Source organism: Rhineura floridana, chromosome 13 (genome assembly GCF_030035675.1).
Source record: "Rhineura floridana isolate rRhiFlo1 chromosome 13, rRhiFlo1.hap2, whole genome shotgun sequence".
Classification (NCBI taxonomy): domain Eukaryota; kingdom Metazoa; phylum Chordata; class Lepidosauria; order Squamata; family Rhineuridae; genus Rhineura; species Rhineura floridana.
The window spans coordinates 9,634,455-9,654,608 of record NC_084492.1 but is presented as its reverse complement, the minus strand read 5'-3'; the positions used below and the strand labels follow the sequence as shown (position 1 = coordinate 9,654,608).

The 20,154-nt window shown below is 37.9% G+C and overlaps 1 protein-coding gene across 2 annotated transcripts in view; it reads right to left on the bottom strand.

Moving 5' to 3' along the window:
- Window positions 1–20,154, bottom strand: part of MBTPS1 (membrane bound transcription factor peptidase, site 1) — a 66,962-nt gene that overhangs the window by 34,765 nt on the left and 12,043 nt on the right. For both annotated transcript variants that reach the window (XM_061593752.1, XM_061593751.1), the window contains exons 5-8: window positions 18,994–19,104; window positions 16,014–16,123; window positions 4,660–4,776; window positions 1,357–1,424 (exon numbers count right to left, since the gene is read on the bottom strand). In XM_061593752.1, coding sequence (XP_061449736.1) covers window positions 1,357–1,424; window positions 4,660–4,776; window positions 16,014–16,123; window positions 18,994–19,104 — 406 coding nt within the window. The remainder of the gene's footprint in view (window positions 1–1,356; window positions 1,425–4,659; window positions 4,777–16,013; window positions 16,124–18,993; window positions 19,105–20,154) is intronic.

The window sequence follows — 20,154 nt, the reverse complement described above, 5'->3', positions numbered from 1 at the left end:
ATAAACAGTCTGTTTATTTATTATTTACTCTATCCGTTTTATTATCCTCCCTTAACCACAAGATCCCAGGGCGGGTTGCAAAAAGTAAAATTTGCAATTATAAAACAAATGCAAGAGTTGAAACCGTAAAACAAGTATAAAAACAATTAAAAACAGTTCCATGTATATAAAACAACTGAGAAGAATTCCACATATAAAAACAATGTGAACTTTTAAAAACAATCCTACATATAAAAACCGATACAAATATTTAAAAGCAATTCCACATATAAAAACAGTTCCAGTACAGATGCAGACTGGAATAAAAATCTCCTCTTAAAAGACTTATTGAAAGAGAAGGGTTTTCAGTAGGTGCCAAAAGGGAAACAGGGACTGTCTGATATGTGACAGGAGGGAATTCCAAATTATAGTCCAGCCTCCTCCTCAGTGCTGGACATCCAAAGCTGCAGCATCCTCAAGAGATGGCTATCCAGCCTCCATTTGAAGACCTCCACTGAAGGGGAGACACCCACCCCACTCCAAGGTAAATTCTTCCATGGTTGAATTGTCTTGGTTGTCAGAAGGTTCCTCTTACTGTTCAGCCAAAATCTACCCTCCTGTAACTTCAGACTTTTGGATCCAGTCTTTCCCTCTGCGGGCAGCAGATAACAAGTCCTTGCCCCTCTACTATTGCCAGTCTTAGTCCAATGCTTGAGACTGGCTCTCAAAGGATAAAACACCAACTGAATATTTAAAGAACAAATCGGATTATAAAATAAGCTACTAAAAAATTAAGACAGGTTGGTTTCCTATTCCCCACGAAACCACATGTCCTGAATCCGGAGAAATGTTAATAAGAAAGGCCTCTTAAAAGCAAAAGGGACTTTAGTCAGTTATGATTCTCCTGTTGATTTCATTGGGACTTAAGAACAATTAAATTTATCTGGATCTAGGCCACTGGCAAACATTTTCTGAACCAATCTCACATTGATGCTATATAGCATGAGCTCTAACACATAGGGTTATAATTCTGAAGGGAAAATGAGAAACCAATGTATTTTGGAGGAAGGAGACATGCGCCAGTGGAGGCTGATGGCTCAGATCTCAGTGGGGCAGTGTTTCTGCTCTGGGTTTTAGTCCAAAACCTCAAGGAGCTGTCTAAATCACCTTGGACAGCTCCTTGAAAGTTCAGACTAAAACCCAGAGTGGATTCACTGCCCTGCTGATATCAAAGCCACCAGCCTTCACTAGACATCCCATTGACAAGATCAGTCTAAAAAAAAAGGGCAAAGCAGTCTTCTTACACTATTTCTGAAGGGAAGAAAACTTATTTTATTTCTGGAAATTACTCTGAAAAAACACATCATGGGGACTTACCCATATAAAGGGCCATCGTTTCCAATAGCGGAGACCATGATCACATTGTTGGCTGTTAGCTCCCATACCTAGGAAATTAAGAAACACAGATTTTTGAAACATGGTGACAAGCAAACCACCAATACTCAACATTTAAGGAGTGCTGTAAAGTGTTCAAATCTCTTCGCATGTATTATTTCAATAATCTTTATGGCCACCTTAAGATAGGTCTGTGTGCTATCTTTGCTGGGCACTTTTGAAAACATTTTATTTATTTTCAATAAAATCACAGCAAGGAGGGCACAGGTAGAAACACTGAACATTGATGAACCACAAACAAAAAGTTTCACACATTGCATTAAACGGTAATTAATACACAGGGTCCTGGAACATACAGTAATAACAAAAGGCTTAAAGTGTATGCTTACGCTCCTACAGGTACAGGAAGGCTTTTGGATAACAAGAAGTAGCTCCAGGTAGATGGCCAGACCAGAAAGGTAATCCATGTCCAGAGGTCACCTGGTGCAGCCAGGATGGGTAAAAAAGAGGCCACTAGGTTTCTTTGCTGGCCATATTTAAGTAGAGGCTGGACGGATATCTGTCAGAAATACTGTACTTGCATCCTGCACTCAAGATCCTGCACCCCTTTTAAGTCTATGTTTCTCATATGTGGCAGCACCTACCCTTTGGAACTCCCTCCTGTTGTATATCAGACAAGTGACATATTTGTTGCGCTTTAGGTGCTTGTTGAACACTTTCCTTTTTCAACAAGCCTTCTAAATGGAGACTGTTATCCCAGGTGGTGTCTGTACTGGATTTGAAAGTTATTTTATGCATTTGTATTGTTTTATTTATATGTTATTGCATTTTGTTTTTATATATGCAAATTTTGACTGTTTTCATGTATGTAATTGTTTCATATGTTTTCATTGTATTGTAAATCATTTCAAGATGCCTCAGAGGAAGCAATTCATAAATGAAATAAATAAATTACATTGGACGCGGACACTAAGGCAGACTGCCTAAAGCAGCCTTCCCCAACCTGACACCTTCCATGTGTTTTGGACTACAACTCCTGTTCTGGCTGAGGCTGATGAGAGTTGTAGTACAAAGTGTTTAGATCAGTGGTTCCCAATTTTTTTCCCAGTGGATCACTTTCAAATTGCTGAGAGTCTTGGTTGACCACTTAATGATTTTTCCGCTTAATTATTTTTCTGCCTGTTGTAGCTATTGTAATCTGCTGTGCGAGGTGCTGTATGATTTTTAATTGTATTTTTAATGCTTCTTTTATTTCTTATATATTTTATTTTATTGTATTACAGAGAAATTCCATAGAAATAAAATACTATAGGAAATAAAAGAAGCAATAAAAATACAATTCAAAATCTATTATTATTTTTATTTAAATTTATATCTCGGCCTTCCTCCCAGTAAGAGTCCAGGACAGCAAACAAAAACACTAAAAACCCTCTAGAACATCTTTTAAAAAGATTTTAAAATATATTAAACTAAAACATCTTTACAAACATATTAAAAACATCTTTTAAAAAGCTTTAAAAACATCTTAAAAAGCAATTCCAACACAGATGCAGACTGGGATAAGGTCTCTACTTAAAAGGCTTGTTGAAAGAGGAAGGTCTTCAGTAGGCACCAAAAAGATAAGAGATTGTACCTGTCTAATATTTAAAGGGAGGGAATTCCAAAGTGTTGGTGCCACAACATTAAAGGCCCACTTCCTAAGTTGTGCAGAATGGACCTCCTGATAAGATGGTATCTGCAGGAGGCCCTCACCTGCAGGGGTATGACGATCTTTTGGGTGTTCTGGTCCCAAACTGTATAGGGCTTTGTACACCAATATATTTAATGTGATGAATGTGCTGTCTTCCTTTCTTCAACCATAAATGCACAGACATCCCACGGACCACCTGAATGAAGCTTGTGGACCACAACCCCTGATCTAGAAGACACCAGGTTAGGGATGATTGGTCTAAAGTCATCAACTGAATTCAGGGCAGAGACATGGTTTCAAGTGGCAACTTCCAGTATACAATTCAGCCCCTTATAGCCACTCTCAAAGGTGGTCTGCTTTTGCTCCTGGGTGATATGGCAGAATGCTATTATTATTATTATTATTAAATTTATATTATGCTCTTCCTCCCAGAAGGAGCCCAGGGCAGCAAATAAAAACACTACAAACATCTTTAAAACATCTTTAAAAAACATCTTTAAAAATAAATCTTTAAAACATATTTTAGAAAAAACTAAAAAGAATTCCAGCACAGATGCAGACTGGGATAAGGTCTCTAATTAACAGGCTTGTTGAAAGAAGAAGGTAAAAAGACAGCTGCCAACTTACGCATCTCATCTAAGACTACAGATATCCTGTAGTTTCTGCAAACCAACAAGTAACATTTTTAGATGTAGTACTCACTGATGTAATAAAGTTCTAATTAGGTAGCAGCACATCAAACTGAAGTTTGGTGATTATGGAAATGAATTATCTTTCAAATAAAAAACAATCCTTCCACACAGAAAACTGGATGTGAGGGTCTTCTCCATGACACAATAACTTTCAGCATAGAAATATTTGTTGGTTGGTCAATATGGAAGAGCGTTTGATCATGTGAACCCCGATTGAATGCACAAAATGAATGAATCATTTTATTACAGTCGCAGACCAGATATTAAAAGAGAGACATAAAAAAGCAAACATACAGCATGGAGGATTTAAATATTTAGGATACAAAGCTACCATAGTTCCAAAAACTCATAGACAATTCTTTAAAGAGCGGGTTGAGAACATTTTTTCCTAATTTGGATTGAAATGAGAAGAAACTTTGTGACATTAGCGGTGACATAAGATGATTTATGTTCTGAGTATTCCTTTGAAGAAAGCATTCCTGCAAAGATATTGGCTTAGATCCAAAGTTCCCATCAGCAGAAATCTACTCATGGGATGATCTCACCAATTCTTCCTTTTCCCAGTGCTCCCCTGAACCTCTGAGCCCAAAATTTGCTCCAGGGGCTTGGGGGAACCTTTCAAGCCAACACAGAAGGTAGCATGCAGGGTTGCAGAGGGATTTGGCAAAAAGCTCCTCCTCAATCTCCCTTCCACTAGCAGAAGCCAGTGCTAGGTCTTTTCTGTAAATGGTAGGAACCCTTTGCTTTGCAAAAGGGTTACTCAAGATCCAAGCCAAAATCCTGTAATGCTCTGATTCTTTTTAAAGGCAGAGGCTCTACAAAATTAACCCAAATGCTTCAAACGCAAATTTATGAAAGCCACAACCAGATGCAATTCATTCCTTTCCTCCACGGCACACAAACCTTGTCAACAAAGGGATGATCCATGAAGTCTGGGCCTCCAATGCTAAGGTTTAATACATCTATCTTCTTCAAGATGGCATAGTTAAAGGCATCCAGAAACCAAGACGTGTACGAGACCTATTTATGAGGGAAACTCATTTAAACACTAAACAATGTAAAAAAGGAACACATTTTTAAAAACAGACACCCCCACTCCAAGCTAAATCCCCAAACAGAATCCTCATTCATATACAGTGCCTTGCAAGAGTAATCAGACCCCTGACCAATGCTCTCATATTTCTGAATTACAAATGGTACATTGTAATTTCGTTCTGTAGGATATTTCATCTTGAAACACTGACACTCAAAATCAATTATTGTAAAGTGACATTGGTTTTATGTTGGGAAATGTCTGTAAGAAACATAAAAAATGAAACACGTTGCTTGCATAAGTATTCAACCCCCACACATTCATATTTGGTAGAGCCACCTTTCACTGCAATAACAGCTTTAAGTCTTTTGGGGTAGGTATGTATCAGTTTTGCACACAGCGTCAGAGGGATTTTGGCCCATTCTCCTTGGCAGACTTGCTCCAGTTTGTTCACGTGGGTTGGAAGTCACTTGTGGACCACAATTTTCAAAGAGCACCACAGATTCTCAATGGGAGTTTGACTAAGCCACTTCAGGACATTCACCTTTTTGTTCTTGAGCCACTTCAATGTTGCTTTGGCCTTGTGCTTGGGATCAGTGTTCTGCTGAAAAGGGAATTTCCTCCCAAGTTTCAGTTTTTTAATGGACTGAAACAGGTTCTCTTGCAGTATTTCTCTATATTTTGCTCCATCCATTCTTCCTTCAATTTAAACAAGATGCCCAGTCCCTGCTGATGAGAAGCATCCCCACAGCATGATCTGCCACCACCATACTTCACTGTAGGGATGGTGTGTCTTGAGGCATGAGCAGCAATAGGTTTGCCCCACACATAGGGCTTTGAGTTTTGGCAAAAAAAAGCTCTAGCTTGGTCTAATCTGACAAAACATTTTCCCACAACACAGCTGAGGCACTCTCATGCTTTCTGGCAAACTCCAGACATACTTTCAGATGGTACTTTTTGAGTAATGGCTTCTTTCTTGCCACCCTCCCATACACACCAGTGTTATGCAGAGCTGTTAATATGGTTGACTGGTGCACCGTTACTCCACTCCCAGCCACTGAACTCTGTAGCTCCTTCAAAGTGATTGTTGGCCTCTCTGTGGCTTCTCTCACAAGTCTCCTTGTTTGAGCGCTGAGTTTTGAGGGACGGCCTTTTCTTGGCAGTGCCTGGGTGGTGTGATGCAGCTTCCACTTCCTGATTATTGATCCAACTGTGCTCACTGGCATATCCAAACACTTGGATATTAGTTTATACCCTTTTCCTGATCTATGCATTTGTATGACATTATTTCTCTTTTTTTTTTTTAATAATTTTTATTCAAATTTTTCAAAAGACAAACAAAACAAAGTCAAAAAACATAATACAACAAAAAAAATAAAAATAAAATAGTTGACTTCCCATTTGTCGCAGATCAGCTATAAGTATATAATATACATCAAACCTGTCCCTTAATGTATACATACAGGACCACTTTTCTCCATAGGCTATCTTAATTAATCGTCAAATCCCAATATCATCATTTTATTTTGATCTTTCAACAAAAAGTCTAAAAGAGGCTTCCATTCCTTAAGAAATGTGTCTGTCGATTTTTCTCTAAGTAGACATGTCAATTTATCCATCTCTACTAAGTCCATTAATTTCAATAGCCATTCTTCCGTTGTTGGTGTTGATTCCATTTTCCACTTTTGTGCATATAATAATCTTGCTGCCGTAATCATATATAATATTATTCTTCCATATTTCTTTTCTATTTGTTTATCCATAAAACCCAATAAAAAAAATTCTGGTTTTGACTGAATATTTATCTTTAGAATTTTTTGCATCATCCTACCTATCTGTGCCCAAAATGATTTTGCCTTTTTACACAGCCACCACATATGATAAAATGATCCTTCTTGTTGTTTACATTTCCAACAAACATTAGAAACATTACTATACATTTTTGACAACTTTTCTGGAGTCATGTACCAACGGTACATCATTTTATAAAAATTTTCTTTAAGATTATAGCATAGTGTAAATTTCAAGCCTTTTTTCCACATATTTTCCCATTGATCCATTTGTATGTTATAACCAAAGTTTTTTGCCCACTTTACCATACACTCTTTTACTTGTTCTTCCTCCATATCCATTTTCAGTAAGAGTTTATACATTTTCGCAATTATATTTTCATCATTTGTACACAAACCTATTTCAAAATCAGATTTACTTATTTCAAACCCATACATTTTCTTGTCCATTTTATATCTTTCTAACAATTGTAAATAGGCAAACCATTGAGAACTATATCCTTCCTTTATCAGTTGTTCTCTCTCTTTCATTATATATTCTCCATGTACATTTTCTAATAGTTCTTGATAAGTTAACCATTTCTCTTTTCCAGCCATTTCTCTTCTGTAAAACGCTTCTTGACTTGAGACACATAATGGTATTTTCGAATAAAACCTTGGTTTATATCTATTCCATATTTTCAACAGAGGACGTCTTATAAAATGATTATTAAAGTCTACATTTACTTTTACTTTGTCATACCATAAATATCCATGCCATCCCCACTTCAGGTTATGGCCCTCCAAAACCAATAGTCTTTTATTCCTCAATAAGATCCATTCCTTTATCCAGACTAGACAGCAGGCAGCAAAATAAAGTCTCAGATTTGGTAATCCCAGTCCTCCTCTTTCTTTGGCGTCTTGTAGTAGTTTAAATTTAACTCTTGGTTTTTTTCCTTGCCATACAAATTTAGAGATATCTTTTTGCCATTGTTTAAAAGGTAAATCAGAGGATATTACAGGTATTGTTTGAAACAAAAACATCATTCTCGGTAATACATTCATTTTTATCACAGATATTCTACCCATTAATGACAATTGTAGTTTATCCCATCTTAGCAGATCTTTCTTAATCTCTGTCCATAATTTTTCATAATTATTATGAAACAACTTTGAATTTTTATTTGTCATAATGATACCTAAATATTTCAACTTTTTCTCTATTGTAAAATCTGTCTTGTCCATTAACTCTTTCTGTTCCCTTAAAGTTAAATTTTTCACCAACATCTTTGTTTTTTGATTGTTGATCTTAAATCCTGCTAACGGTCCAAATTCTTTTAATTTGTCCATCAATACATTAATTCCTTCCAAAGGGTTTTCTAGTACAATTATCAAATCATCAGCAAATGCTCTCAATTTATATTCTTCTTTTTTTATCTTTAATCCCGAAATCCTTTTATCTTGCCTTATATCTCTAAGCAGCACTTCTAAGACCAGAATAAATAAAAGGGGAGATAATGGACATCCCTGTCTTGTACCCTTTTGTATTTCACATGAATCCGTTAACTCTCCGTTAACAATTATCTGAGCCTTCTGAGATGTATAAATCGATCTAATCCATTTTATAAAATTGTCTCCAAAATCCATTTGCTCCAAAACCTGAAACATAAATTTCCAATTCAAATTATCAAATGCTTTTTCAGCATCTAAAAAAATCAAAGCTGCTTGTTTATCATTTCGTTGTTCTAAATATTCCAAGACATTCAAGACATTCCTGACGTTATCACGTAATTGTCTTTTAGGTAAAAACCCTGATTGATCTTCCTGGATAAATTGTTGCAATATTATTTTCATTCTTTCTGCCAAGATCATTGTAAAAATTTTATAGTCATTATTCAATAGAGATATCGGCCGATAATTTTTTGTTTTAGTTAAATCTTGCTCCTCTTTAGGTATTAATGTTATGTTAGCATTTTTCCAACTATCCGGTATCTTTCCCTCTTGCAGAATAGAATTCATTGTATACTGTAAAGGTAGCAAGAGTTCTTCCTCCAAACATTTATAGTACATTGCAGATAACCCATCTGGTCCTGGCGTCTTTCCTAATTTAATTTTGTTTATAGCTTCAGATATCTCTCTTGACGTGATAGGGCCATTAATAGCTTGTCTCTGAAAGTCTGTAATTTTAGGCAAATTCTGTTTAGATATATACTCTTCTATTTTTTCAGATGGGATTTCCTGACACTTGTACAATGTTGAATAATACTGATGAAAAATCTTTTTGATTTTTACATTATCTGTCAGCATCTCATCTCCTTCTTGTATCTTTAAAATAATATTTTTTTGATGTTCTTTTCTTAATTTATATGCTAACCATTTCCCCGGTTTATTTGCAAATTCAAAAGTCCTTTGTTTAGCAAAATTTAGTTTCCTTTCAATTTCTCTAACTGTCAGCATTGATACTTGATTCTGTAACATTTTAATTTGATTTACAATAGAAACTTTAGTTGGATTCTTTTTCAATTCTTCCTCTTTTTGTTTTATTTCTTCCAAAATTAATTGCATTTTCTGTTGTTTCTTTTTTTTTAATTCAGAATTACATTTAATAAAATATCCCCTCATAAATGCCTTACTTGTATCCCAAACAATATTTTCATTTGTTCCTTTATGTAAATTATATTCAAAAAACTCTTTTAATTTCTTCTTACATTCTTGTACTACTTTGTCATTCTGTAATAAAGATTCATTTAGTCTCCATCTAAATCCAAGATTTTTTTTTTTAAAGGTTAATATCACAGGATTGTGGTCCGAAAAAGTTTTTGGTAATATATCCATTTTAAAAATATCCTTCGCTAGAATTTTAGACATCCAAATCATATCAATCCTCGAGAATGTTTTATGTCTTTCCTGTCATAGACGGAAAGGTATGACATTATTTCTCTTTTTTTTTTTCAATAATTTTTATTCAGATTTTCATAAAACATACAAGACGAAATCATAAAACATTCAAAGACAAAAAACAAAATCAAAAATAGTTAAACAAAAAGAAAAAAAGAAAAAAAAAAAACAAAAAGAAAAAATAAAGAGTAAAATATTGACTTCCCATTTGTCAAAGATCAAATCAGTTATAAGTCTATAATATATAACAATCCTGTCTCTTAAGTCATATTATAAAATCACTTTCCTCCAGTAGTTATCTTACTTAATCATCAAATCTCATAAACATTACTTTATTCTTTCCACAAAAAGTCAAAGAGAGGTTTCAATTCAATTTTCTCAGGTAGACCTACCATCAATTCTTTAAGAAATATATCTATCAATTTTTTTTTCCAGATAAGCATATCGATTAATCCATCTCATTACTAATTATGATAATCTTATTGTCATAACCATAGTCAAAATAAACATTTCAATTAATCCATCACATCAGAATCTGTTAGGTTCAGTAATTTCAGTAGCCATTGTTCTATTATCCCTATTAGTTCCATTTTCCATCTTCCATCTTCAGTAGTCTTGTTAAGTCCAGTAATTTCAGTATCCAATCTTCCATTATCAGTATTCCATAATAATCTTGCTGTCAAAGCCATAGTCATATAGTAAGAGTCTGATGGGAATTACCTCTATCCCAAATATTTTCTTGCCATCCATTCTGAATAGGTTGCTGAAATACTGCTGTAAAATCATATCTCTGTTCTTTTTTTCAAAATACACTGGGTCATCTCTTGAAAGTTTTTCCATTGTCACATGGCTGCAGTTAATTCCATAGATTTTCTCTATATTGGGCTCCATCACATCATTCCAGTCCAGAAGATTATCCATGCCATTGATAACTTTATCTCTAGAATCTTCATTAATTTCTTCAGAGATAACATTGAGTTCCAAACAATAGATTTTATTTCTAAAGTCCATAGACTCCAAATCTTGTTCCTGTTCCACGTTTGTTCCAATCTCCGGGATCTCCTCTCTCACAGGGACCCCTGTTCCAGTCTCCAGGGTCTCCTCTCTCACAGGGACCCCTGTTCCAGTCTCCAGGGTCTCCTCTCTCACAAGGACCCCTATGTCTTTAATCTCCTGTGTCTCCAAACAATAGATTTTGTTTCTAAAGTCCATAGACTCCAAATCTTTTTCCTGTTCCACGTTTGTTCCAATCTCCGGGGTCTCCTCTCTCACAGGGACCCCTTCCAGGGTCACCTCTCTCACAGGGACCCCTATATCTTTAATCTCCTGCTTCATTTTACTCAATTCAATTTTCAGCTCCTTACAACCCTGTCGCAGGTTTTGTTTCGTTATCTCAATCTCATCCATTATTTTCTGAAACATAGTTATTTCCAGATTCTCAGCCACTTTCTTAATTGCCATTTTAAAAGAAAAATATAGGAAAACCACTTCTTATTTCAGCAACAATTGGGTTAATACTCCAAACTTGGTGACATCACAGTATAAACAGAGCAGACAGCCTTATCTCTCCATGCTTAAGTAAACAAAATGCAGTTCCCAGGATCGAAACAATTAATGGCGGTCGTCAGGAAACAGATTCGTCAAAATAAAATAGACCAAAAAGAGAGTAGTCTCAGACAATATAATATTCTTCAAAATAAAAATCTGGAATAGAAATCCCTCTTCTGTGTATATCTTTAGAATGCAAATCCAGGACAGCTTTTTGCAACAAAAACAGAGATAAGCTATTAATTAGTGAGTAGCAGAGAGAAGTTATGGCTCCCCAGTGAGATGTCAAAAACCGATCAATCTGGCAAATCTCTTTTAAACAGCAACAATTTAAGTCAAGTAAAAGAAAAATATAGAAAGAAGGGTGCTTGCCTGTTAGTGCGTTCTCTCTTAGAAGATAAGATGAACGTTCGCTTTATCAGATAGAGCTTGTTGTTGAAAATCCGTCCCACCTTCGTCGGCTGGACCTCGTCCCATAAATTAATGAGATCTGGTCTTCCCAACAAAAATAGGCTTTGAGGTTAATCTCTTCGTTTCTCCCTACCCGGGAGAAGTTTAATCAGTCAAAAAAAAAAAAATCTGACTGATATATCTGAATAAGCTTCTTTTGAGGCAGGAGCCCGTCTCAAAAGCAGGCACAGGCTAAGTCACCCTTCCCGGAAGTACACGGTATGACATTATTTCTCAATTCTGTAGAATGCTCTTTGGTATTCATTTTCCTTCAGATCCACAGCCTGACCAACGATCCTTCAACAGTGGAGTTTTCATCCTAACAATGTGACAGCAACTTCAATGGTTCACAGGTGAAGGCCAATGGTAAGGTAATTGTGTCCTCGATAGGGCAATTTCTTTTGTCTGTGTAAACTGGGAGTTTCCACAGCACAGGGGTTGAATACCTATGCAAGCAACATGTTTCAGTTGTTTGTTTGTTTCTTACAAACATTTCCCATCATAAAACCGATGTCACCTTACAATAATTGATTTTGAGTTTCAGTGTTTTAAAATAAAATATCACACAGAACAAAATTACAATGCACCATTTGTAATTCAGTAATATGAGAGCATTGGTCAGGAGTCTGATTACTTCTGCAAGGCACTGTGTGTATCTGTATATATATATACATATATATATACATATATATATATATACATCAGAATTAAAAAGTGGGAACTATTCAATGCTAGTCCTACTCAGAGTAGACCCATTGAAGTTAATAGACATAACTTAGGTTGATTAATTTCAACGGATCTACTCTGAGTAGGACTTCACTAAATACAGCCCAGTATTTTCAGTTATTACATATATAAAATCAGAAATTAACTTTAAAACAACACTGGAGTTGTGATTCCATAATAAAAACAAAATCCTATCTGATGTCAGGCTTAGGTGGGCAACACAGCCAGTTCCAGAGAGGACAGTAAGAGTTAAAGGAACAGTTAAGCCAGTAATTGAGAGCACTTGGGGGAGAAACGCCCAAGGTCAGGCTGCAGCTGAAACAGATCAAAGCAGCAGCAATAAAAGGCTTGAGTAAGCACATAGAGGTGTGGGGGTAATAGGAAAGTGTTATAGAGTTGGTTGGAGAGAAAGACGGAGCACGGTGTGAAAACTGCCTATAGCAACAGTAAAGTATTTTCCTGCTTGAAGACTTGGCTGATGGTCTATTATTTCGGTCGGCGGCTGGCACTAATAAGCAAGTTAACGCGCTACTGGACTAGTGGTTATACTGGTCAATAGGTGCTGCACTCTACAAAGGGTTATGGGCCCAGCTCCACACCAGTAACACCCAGTTTGAAAACCAGTAAAGCAAGCTTGAGCTACGCCGGACAACCAAAGGAAGCAGAGCCGGAGAGCTGGTGAGCTGTGGGAGAGCGGCAAAGCAGCAGCAGAGGATTGTGTTGCCAGGAAACCAAAGTGATAAGGAAGTCTGCGAGAATGGCTGGAGTAACTTTGGCTGGCATTCCTCTGGAACGTCTCTCGGTACGAAATTACTCATGCTGGCGGCTGCGGATACAAGCCTATCTAAACAGAGAGGATTTATGGAAAGTAATTGACCAACAACCCCCCTCCGTTCCACCACCTGCAGAATGGCTGCGCTGGGACGAAAGAGCAAAGTCAGACTCGCAACTATTGCATTTAAGAGGTAAAAATACTGCTAAGGAAATGTGGACTGCTTTAAGAGACTATTATGTTCAGGAAACAGCTAGCAGTAGAATAAGTCTTGCGAGAAAACTATACAGGATGCAGCTAACAGACGAAGTGACTATGTCAGAACACTTAATGAATATTGCAAGCCTGTTTGCAGAATTACAGGAAAGGGGTGTGGAACATTCGGAAACACAACAAATATATATCACTCTTTCAACACTCAATGACTCTTGGAATCCTGTAATCAGCGCACTTGAAGCGATGCCCGATTCTGGACTTTCAGTTCGATATGTTGCTGACAAACTGAAAAAGAATGGGAGAGAAGAAAAGAAACAAAACAAAGGCAAGAGGGACGGAACGAAAGGAGTGAAAGAAAAGACAGAGATAAAGGCTTTTGGGACTAAAGCATGTTACAACTGCGGCTCCTTGCATCATTTAAGGTGGGACTGTGACTTACTGAGAAGGAGGAGGGACAGAAGAAAACCCTCACACGTGCAGTTGGTGAGTGCAGAGACAAAGAATGAAAAAGACATTGTAAACAGAGACAATAGTATGTGGGTCTTGGACTCAGGTTCCACCCATTCACTCATAAATGATAAAAGTTTATTTAAAACAATGGTGCCAGCTGATGAAGAAGTGAGTTTAGCTGATGGTACTAAACAAAGGGTGATGGGTAAGGGTACTGTACAGATGTGTGCCTTACAGACCATCATGACCAATGTGTTATTTGTGCCTAATGTAACTCAAAACATTCTGTCAGTTTCAAAACTATTGGAAATGGGTTATAGCGTGTTATTCAGTAACAGGAAATGTGAAATAATGAAGAAGGGAAAAGGGTGCCTAAAGGGATATAGTAAAGAATCCATGTTCTATGTAAATGTAAACCCTAAAGCACAAGCCTCACTAGTAACGCATAAGAAAACCCATGATAAATGTATCCATGAATGGCACCGAAGGCTGGGGCATGTAAATTATGAGATAGTGAAAAAGGCAGCTCAATTCAGTGCTAATGTACAACTAAAAGACTGCAAGCAATACATGCAGTGTGAAGTATGTCAGCAAACAAAGGCCACTGTAGCTCCAATTAACAAAGTAGCTGCAAGAAATACTGATAAGCCTTATCAGACTATACATGTTGATTTAGCGGGACCATTTCCCAAAACGCAAGGTGGTGCCAAATATTTTCTTGTGATTGTTGACGATTATTCAAGATATTGTCATGTAAATTTACTAAAAACAAAAGATGAGGCTGCAGAGAAATTAAAACGTTTTCTAAACAGAGTAGAAGTGCAGCATGGCACACAGGTGCAACAGATTAGATCTGACCAGGGCGGGGAGTTCACAGGAAAGTCCCTGGAACAATATTTTGAAAAGAAAGGAATAAATCATGCTGTAACCACCCCGTTTTCACCGCATCAGAACGGGACAGCTGAAAGAAAAAACAAAACATTGCAGGATGCAATGAGAGCAATGTTGAAGGATTCAGGCCTTGCTCAAACTTTCTGGGGGGAAAGTTTAATGTATGCTACATATATTCAAAATAGAGTACTGCATAGAACTATTGCCATGTCACCATATGAAATGTTGTGTAAAAGAAAGCCCAGATTGCAACACATACTGAGATTTGGTTCACCATGCTGGGTGCATGTTCCCAAGGGAAAGAGAAAGGGAAAATTGGCGCCCAGAGCGAAAAAGGGATATGTGTTGGAGTTTCAACATGTGAATTACCGCGTGTGGGTTCCACAGGATGGTAGTGTAACACTCAGCAGGAGTGTTAGAACACAAGAACAAGACTCAGAGAACCACAAAACATATGTAAATCTAGATTGCAGTGACACAAATGGCATAAATGCAACAGAGCCTGCTCAACAAATAAAACAGGAAAGGGAAGAAACAAAACAGGAGATAGAGACAAGCAGCTCTGATTCCAGTAGCAGTGCATCAAACACAGATACAGAAACAGAACAGGAACAAGAAACAGAAATATTAAGGAGGTCAACACGACAAAACATAGGGAAACCGCCAGAACGTTTCCAAGTATCAGCCATACAGGGTGAGACAAACAATGAGGAAAACAAACAGTGCAAAGTAATAACAGACAGTGATACCCTGTTCATAAATAACATAAGAGAACGAATGGCAAAGTATGCTCAAGAAGGTGACAGTGACTGTGCATATATGTGTTAAATGTGTAAAGAATGTAGAAAAGTGAAAAATGCCTGAAGACTGTACGAAGTAAAAAGCAAATGTATGTAACAAAGGAACTGTATAATTGTACTGTGAAAAATGTAAAATGTAAAATAGCAATGTCTGTCTGGAAGGTGGGGGCTGTCAGGCTTAGGTGGGCAACACAGCCAGTTCCAGACAGGACAGTAAGAGTTAAAGGAACAGTTAAGCCAGTAATTGAGAGCACTTGGGGGAGAAACGCCCAAGGTCAGGCTGCAGCTGAAACAGATCAAAGCAGCAGCAATAAAAGGCTTGAGTAAGCACACAGAGGTGTGGGGGTAATAGGAAAGCATTATAGAGTTGGTTGGAGAGAAAGAGACGGAGCACGGTGTGAAAACTGCCTATAGCAACAGTAAAGTATTTTCCTGCTTGAAGACTTGGCTGATGGTCTATTATTTCGGTCGGCGGCTGGCACTAATAAGCAAGTTAACGCGCTACTGGACTAGTGGTTATACTGGTCAATAGGTGCTGCACTCTACATCTGAGAACTGCTGCAGATGATTTAATATACATTTCAAAATATGCTAATCTGAATGTTCCAGAATTAGAGCCCTCAACGGTTACCAAACTGAAAAGCATGCATAATACAGCATCTTGTTCTATAAAACCTGCATTGGCGTTAACATAGGCAGCATACCTGGTTGTTAGTGAAGACTCTAAATATGTGCAATTCTGAGTCTGGAGCAAATCCCTGGCATTCTCTCATGCTAGCTATCACACCCGCTACAAAAGTCCCGTGACCCAGGCCTGTTGAAGATAAGCAGTGGTTTAAAATAAAATTCAAAGCATTTCCTCATTTTCACGGATATTTAATACACTTACAAGATCCTTGGGGGAGTGGCGAAGGGGCTGAATAATAATCTTCTGCTTTTCTAGTTGCAAGAACGAATCAAACTTTTCAAAGAAATCTTGCTATGCTGTTATCAATCAGAATAAAATCTAGTGATATAAGGCCAGAATATGGCCAATTAAGCTATAAAGCCCTGCCAAAGGTTGGGCACCGTTTCCTCTGCTCACATACTGCAACTTCCTCTCCCCCTTTCCAATTTGTGGCAAGCCATTAATTTGCTGTTACATCTGAACCAGTAAACCCTGGTTTGTGCTTGCCCTGCAAACCAGGATTAAACCACGGTTTTGAATCCTGGTCTGCAGGGCAAGCATAAACCATAGTTTGCCATTCCTCTTAGATCACTATGCTCTTCAGAGAACACCATTGGCCGTGCCACAACCTGCAGAACTCCACCTTACAGCACAGAAGTAAACATTCACCAAGGTGGCACCTATTTTGAGGAAACCTCACCATGATCTGTCAGATGGTTTGTTTCCTAATAAAAGCTTACCTTTTTGCCCAGGTATTTCCCGGCTGTTGATGCCAAATTTAAACTGGCTTCTGTGCTGTCCTGATGATGATTTATTGCATTGATACTGTATGTATTATCATCACTGTTTTATTCTATTGATATGTTTTACTTTTATTGAATTTATTCACTGTTGTAAATCGCTGGGTGTGTGTGTTAAAATGCTTTTATAATAAATGAATATTCTGATGTAAAGGCAGCCCTTCCCACAAAGCAGGGCAGGAAGGGAACCACAGCACATATGGAAGTATGCACGCCCAAGGGTCAAACCCAGGTTCATTCACATCTCACCAAACCATGGTTTGAATGCCCTGGGTTTCTTTGAACCAAACCATGTTTTGCCGCCCTGGGCCCCTTCAAGAGAAAGGGAGGGATATAAATTGAGTAAATAATAGATTACTAACAGAGCCATCCTGGTAGAAGTAAGGTAGAATTATTATATGTGACTTTTTGTAATTCTTGAAGTATCTCCCATATTTTACCTTAACGTAAAGACTTATTGAGAATACGCTGTACCATCTCTTTTTCGTTTGAAACTCCAGCTTAAAAACTGCCTGTGAAATCTTCGGCTTAATCCTCTGCAGCTTTCCCAACTCAAATGAAACCTAAGGCTGCAGTTGTCAATGCACTTACTAGAGCAGCCTTTCCCAACCAGTGTGCCTCCAGATGTTGTTGGACCACAACTCCCATCAGCCTCAGACAGCATTGCCAATGGCTGAGGTTGATGGGAGTTGTGGTCCAACAACATCTGAAGGCACACCCGTTGGGAAAGGCTGTACTAGAGTGTAAGCCCCAATGAACATTCTGAACAAACACTCAGAAGATTGCATTTTAAGGGTGGTATTCAATCAAGTCCAACTCAGAGTAGACCCACTGAAATTTGTGGACATGACTGAATTAACACTGAATACTGCCCTAAGTGTGTACGTGTATATAGCTGCATTTCCAAGCAGTAATCCCTCTTTAACTTTGCTTCTCCTTCTTTAAATTGTTATACAAATGCATGGAGGATAAGGCTACCAATGGGTACTAGCCATGATGGCTATGTTCTACCTCTACTCTTGGAGGCAACATTCCACCAAATACCAGGTGCTGGGAAATACACCTGGTGAAGAGTGCTGTTGCACTCGGGTCCCGCTTGAGGGCTTCCCATAGGCATTTGGCTGGCTGCCGCGAGAACAGGATGCTGGACTAGATGGGCCTTTGGCCTGATCCAGCAGGCTCTTATGTTCCTCTGCTGTTTCCCCCCTCTTGTATTTAGATTATAAAGTTCCTGAGAGCAAGGATGTTTCTTAAGTTACTCTGTAAAGCACTTTGTGCACTGATGCCACTATTAGTAATGAGCCAGCCATGGCCAATTTTGCAATTTAATAATGTAACTAGGTTGGTCAGCCTAGAATATTGTGATCCTAAGCCGCAGCTTCATTTGCACTCTGATTCAGGTCATGGGGGTGAATTTGCAGAATATTGCCCTCCCAATGCTGCTGTGAGTAAGTGAGCTGTTGTACACATGGGAGCTGTGTGTGCACCATGGAACACCACATGTACAAGGAGCCTCTAGATCAGGGTGACCGACGGAGCAGCAGCAGGTTTCAATGGGTCCCCCAAGTAAGCATGTTTATAGCTTCCTCCTAAATGCACTTAGGATAAAAATTCAAATGACATCAACAGAGGCCATGAGCTGCATGGACCACGAGACGAGCATAAGCTGGTGTAAATCCACCATTTTTTTGCATTTGTAAGGTTTAAATGGTTCTTAAATTGTGATAACCTAGTAGATTACATACGTCCAAGTCACCTTTGATGGTTGGAAAATGACTGAAACATTTACAAATAAATGTTTAATAAATGTACATGCACACACATGCCTGAGTTAGGAAACTATCTGCATGCAGAAATTCAGGTTACGATACAAAAACTAATTAAAAACACCAAGACCTAATCAGTCTTTGAGCTGAAGAAACCTTCAGAGTCCTCAGGGCCTTGAAGGATTAGATCAATTATCTAAACTAGGAGTGAGGAACTTGTGACTCTGCAGATGTTGTTGGTCACAAAAACTCATGATCCTTGACCACAGGCTGCACTGGGTGGGACTGATGGGAGCTGCAGTCCAACAACATCTGGAGGGCCACAGATTCCCGACCCCCGGACTAAAGGAACAGACACTGCATTCTAGCCTTACCAATCCACTACTGCAGCATGCAACTGACTATTCGTTTTCAGCAAAGCAAACCCTAGCAATGAAATAATGAAATTCACCATCATCCAAGGTTCTCTCATTAGTCCAGTTTGTTCTCTCTTTTACGTTTTTGAAGTGAGGATGCTTCTCGCTCAGTCCAGTGTCAAAGACAGCCACTCTTACTCCAGCACCTGTTTGCACAGAAGATGGTTTATAAAACGAGAGAGAAGCGAGATACATTTCTTTAGTATTCTTGAGAACTTCTTGCATGCAAATAGATACCAGGAGGTGCATTATTCCCATATAATGTTTCCTAAAATATTTTGTTTTCCTCACAATCTAGCAAGTCATATAAAGCTTACTGCGTATTTTCACTGAGTCGAAAGAACAATTTGCTAAGTATACGAAGAACAGTTCAACAGGTTCTGATCTGAGGAATTTTATTGCGTTATATTATAAACACAACAACAGAAATAAAATATCTTTTTCCCCACTGAGCATTCTTGAAAAGAATATTGATATTTATACAAGGGAACCAATCCAATGTAACGTAATGACAAATATCCCCTAGGTTGTGGAACTCCCTTCCGAGTGAGGTGCAATTAGCTCCCTCCTTGCCGTCCTTCCGGCGACAAGACTGTTTTATTTCAACAGGCATTTGGGATAGAGAACGACCAGGATTAAGTGTCATAGGATTGGTGACTATGTTATATGATTTTATTATTTTAAATATTTTAATATTTTATTATTTTAAATCGTCCGCTGTTTTTAACGTATGTTTTATGGTTTTTTCTCATAGTTTTAATTCTTTTTAATTGTATACTTCTGTATGTTTTAATTGGTGTTGTTTTTAGTTGTAAGCCGTTCTGAGTCCTATTGGAAAAAGGGCGGGGTAGAAATAAAGTTTTTTATTATTACCTTACGCGCTATTTTGACTTTGCTTTCTGAAGTGTCCATTACAGCTTAAATAATTAGCTCCCTCAAAGATCAAAATATTCCCAAGGGAAGGGTCACGGCAATTAGCCTGTACAGTCCTATCCATACTAAACAAAACAAAAACACTTATAGCCATTTTGTAATGGCTTTCACAAAGAGTTTCCAAGGGACTGAAGATGGCTAATGAGTCATAACGCTACATAACAATATTTCAAAACTCTACTTTGGTGAGGATGCTATAGACCCTGAGCCTCGTCCTTACACATTTCTTCTGTTTCATGGATGACTGACCAGTTCAAGCCAGC